We start from the raw sequence: 3,339 nt of genomic DNA on the forward strand, positions 1-3,339 counted from the left end.
ATTTTTGTGTTTGCTTATTCTTCTTATGCTCACAAAACCATCGTACACACAAGTGCAGACGGGAGTCAGATTAGGCACATTGGTTTGCTCAACGGGTAACTTAAACGTCTTCCATGTTTATTGCTGATTTTAGAACCACTGGAATTATTTTAACATTTCTGGTTTCTTACATAAAAATACATGCCACACAACGCTCACCTCCACTTGATCCCATTTCATTTCTACAACTTTCTGCCCTGTTTTCGGCTGCCAGGTTGGCAGGGTCTCGGTTGCCTGAGAGCGTGGAAGGATTATGTCGGGCTCCGGGGTGGCAGAGACAGGCTGAAGCTGTCTGGGCGCCGTGGACTCGGTCCAGCTCGAGGCTGGAAGACTGGGAAGAGCCTGTTCACAGTCGGGACCTTCATAGCCTGCATCGCAGATGCAGAGGTAGCCGTCGCTGCTGCCGCTGCTGCTACAGTTGCCATGGTGACAAGGGTTGCTGGCGCAAGGATCTGCAACAAGCTGAAACGAGACCATAAATGGGTCAATTATTCCCTCATAAGCAAAGTGGTGCCATCGCTGGGAAATTAGCTCCGTGTCTCAGAGATACTGCTCTAATGGCAACGCTGTTCCTGTGGAACGCGCGTTCTTAGCTACTTATGCTGGGACGGGGGCGGGTCTCCCCAAGGTCATCTCAACATTAACCTTACTGCAGAGAACAGGCACCCCACGAGGAATACACAGTGGAGAACAGCCTCCTCGAAACCCAAAAATCCCTCAATAATGTTGATTTCGGGAACACAGTATTTAGAGGAATTTTCTAAGGCAAAATAGCTTAAACTGAGGCTCATTTAGAAAGATACCAACGTTGACATTTTTAGCTGTTGATCACGACAAATGATATTAGAAATCTAAATTGGAATCTCCTTTTTCACATCCTAGACCTTTGCAAGGTTTTCTCAAGAGAAATGACTGCCCAGTTTATCTGCCCTACAGATGTGCTCACCTCTGTCTCTCGATTTCCTATCTGATCAACAACCCTTTTTAAGGTGACACTGTGCTATTTAATTAAAGGTTTCCAAAACGATTAGTTTGCACAACAAATGCTAGCTAGAAGAGAGTGTGGTGGAGGGTTAAATTAAGAAGAATCTTGTAAAATTTATCTCATGACTCCGGAGGGTTATTACAGAGAAATGTGACCCCACTGGATACGGAAGATAAAAATTCAGTTATATGTCTTTAAATTGTGTTCATGTGCTGGGAAAAGTGTTTATCTCTGAGTCCTTTGCCGCTGACCTCTGCATGGTCCATTGCTGGGACTTGAAGACACGCTGCAAAACAAAGTGAAAAGACATCTGCTGCTCTCAAGATAGCACAAGGATTCAGGCATATTCTCGGGGCTTATTCGATTACAACTTGTTTCGGTGATAAAAGAAAATTAGATCTCTATCTGATATACCTCTGGCTTCTCAGGGCTGACCCCAATATAGGATTCAGTACAGAATAAATGACAGAGAAATGGGACCCTCAATTCTCTCATTGAAATGAGTCCATGCACTTGAACACACATGGATAGAACTCTGCAAGGTAAAATGGCTACTCGGTCTGCTAATGATCCTCATCAAACAATTTCCAACAAACTCCTTAAGGAATATTAAGGGATTTTTGGATTGAATCAAATGAAGCTTCAAAAATACCACATTAATTCTATGCTTTCACTCGGCAATTCCTTCACAGAATCTTAGATAAGAATCAATGGGTTAGTGTCTGAAGAGAATATTTAAACCGTCAAAATTTAAAATATTTACAATCTGTCAACTCAAACTAAAACCCAAACTCCTTCCTCACAGACAATGCCCTCCCTGACCAGGCCCCTTCCTGCCTTCTGAAGTCCTCTCCTCCCACAAACCTTCCTCCTCCCTTGTCCCTTTCTCTCCTCACCCCTCCCTGGACTATACCAACTTCATTCCGGCCTCAGGACCTTTGCACCTGCTGGGCCCTCTGCCTGCAATGCTTTTCTCCCAGACTTCGCATGGCTGTCTTCCTCATCTCATTCAGTTCTCTATTCAAGCATCACCTTCTCAGAAAAGCCTCGCCTCACTACAAAATCTAAAATAACCCTTTTTTTCTCTCACAAAAATGTGAGCTCCATGAATGCAGGCCCTTTATCTGCCATGCCCTTGGCTCTATCCCTAGCATGTCAATGAACCCAGGCTATGTGGCGGGGATTTTTATTTAAAGTTGAGCAAAATGAAGACAGATAGATTGATCCATCTTTGGCAAGCAATGAGTGATGAGAGAGGGGTGTGAACTGCTTGTTTAGTCACAATGTTGTTATCTCCTTTCTGACATATTTTTAGGAAGGCTTCTTGGAATGGGTGTCACCTCAAGAATTATTTGACAAGAAGAAGAAAGAATTTAATTAACTAGCACAAAGGGGACATTTAAAACCATGTGTCGGAAATCATCTTTTAAAACATCTGAGGTTGACCTAGTCACAAATAAGAATTTTAATACATGCATTAAAAAAACAGAAATGCATTTAAATCACAACAGATGAATACAAAAGCTAATTCTGAAAGTCTAACCCTCCATCGTGCAGCTTACAGAGTGGCATTACTAAGGCAAGGACCACTGATCTGGTGGCCAGAGAGGCCCCACAGCTTCCACCCCATTCCTACAGCCAACTGCTGACAACTGCCAGTCCTCGGAGAGGCCCGAGCCTCCTCAGAAGAGTCTCCAAGCACAACATAAATCAACATTTCTCCAGAGAAATCAGTCAAGGCACATGTACCCACCCTTTCCACAGTAAAGGGAACACCCCCTTTACTGCACCCCCTAAAATGGCCATTTAGAGTTTTCAAAGAACATTGCCATGTAGTAGCTCGTCTGCCCTCACAGCAACCCTGAAATAAAGAGGGATTTTTCTGAATCCCCGTCACTGCTGGGAAGCGGAAGTGCAGAGGAGCTGAATGACCACCGCCCCCGCCAGCCACTGCAAAAGGAGCCAGGACTGCGCCACATCTCCCACCCCAGCCAAGGGTCCTTTCCAAGACACAGCACCACGCCTTTGATACCAAGTTATGATCATGCCAAAAACATGTTCCTGTGGAGAAGGCAAAAGGGAAGGGTTATACTTCTGTACGCAACAGGAAATGAGTAGGAATTCAATGTAGATCAATTAAGACCACCTCAAATGCTTTCTTAGAATAAGGTATGGTAGCGACAATATTCAAATGTGGACTGGGGGCTTACTGTGTGCCAGGAACTGCACCAGGTCTGGGAAATAAATGCCGAAAAATAGGCCGGGCTCGGTGGCTCAAGCCTATAATCCTAGCACTCCAGGAGGCTGAGGCAGAA

At 44.6% G+C, this 3,339-nt stretch overlaps 1 protein-coding gene across 1 annotated transcript in view; it reads right to left on the minus strand.

Moving 5' to 3' along the window:
- Positions 1-3,339, minus strand: part of DNER (delta/notch-like EGF repeat containing) — a 361,378-nt gene that overhangs the window by 240,333 nt on the left and 117,706 nt on the right. Inside the window, exon 2 of the mRNA XM_012642476.1 lies at positions 199-501. Within this exon, the coding sequence (XP_012497930.1) occupies positions 199-501 (303 nt within the window). The remainder of the gene's footprint in view (positions 1-198; positions 502-3,339) is intronic.

This window comes from Propithecus coquereli, unplaced genomic scaffold (genome assembly GCF_000956105.1).
Source record: "Propithecus coquereli isolate 6110/MARCELLA unplaced genomic scaffold, Pcoq_1.0 Scaffold18, whole genome shotgun sequence".
Taxonomy (NCBI): Eukaryota; Metazoa; Chordata; class Mammalia; order Primates; family Indriidae; genus Propithecus; species Propithecus coquereli.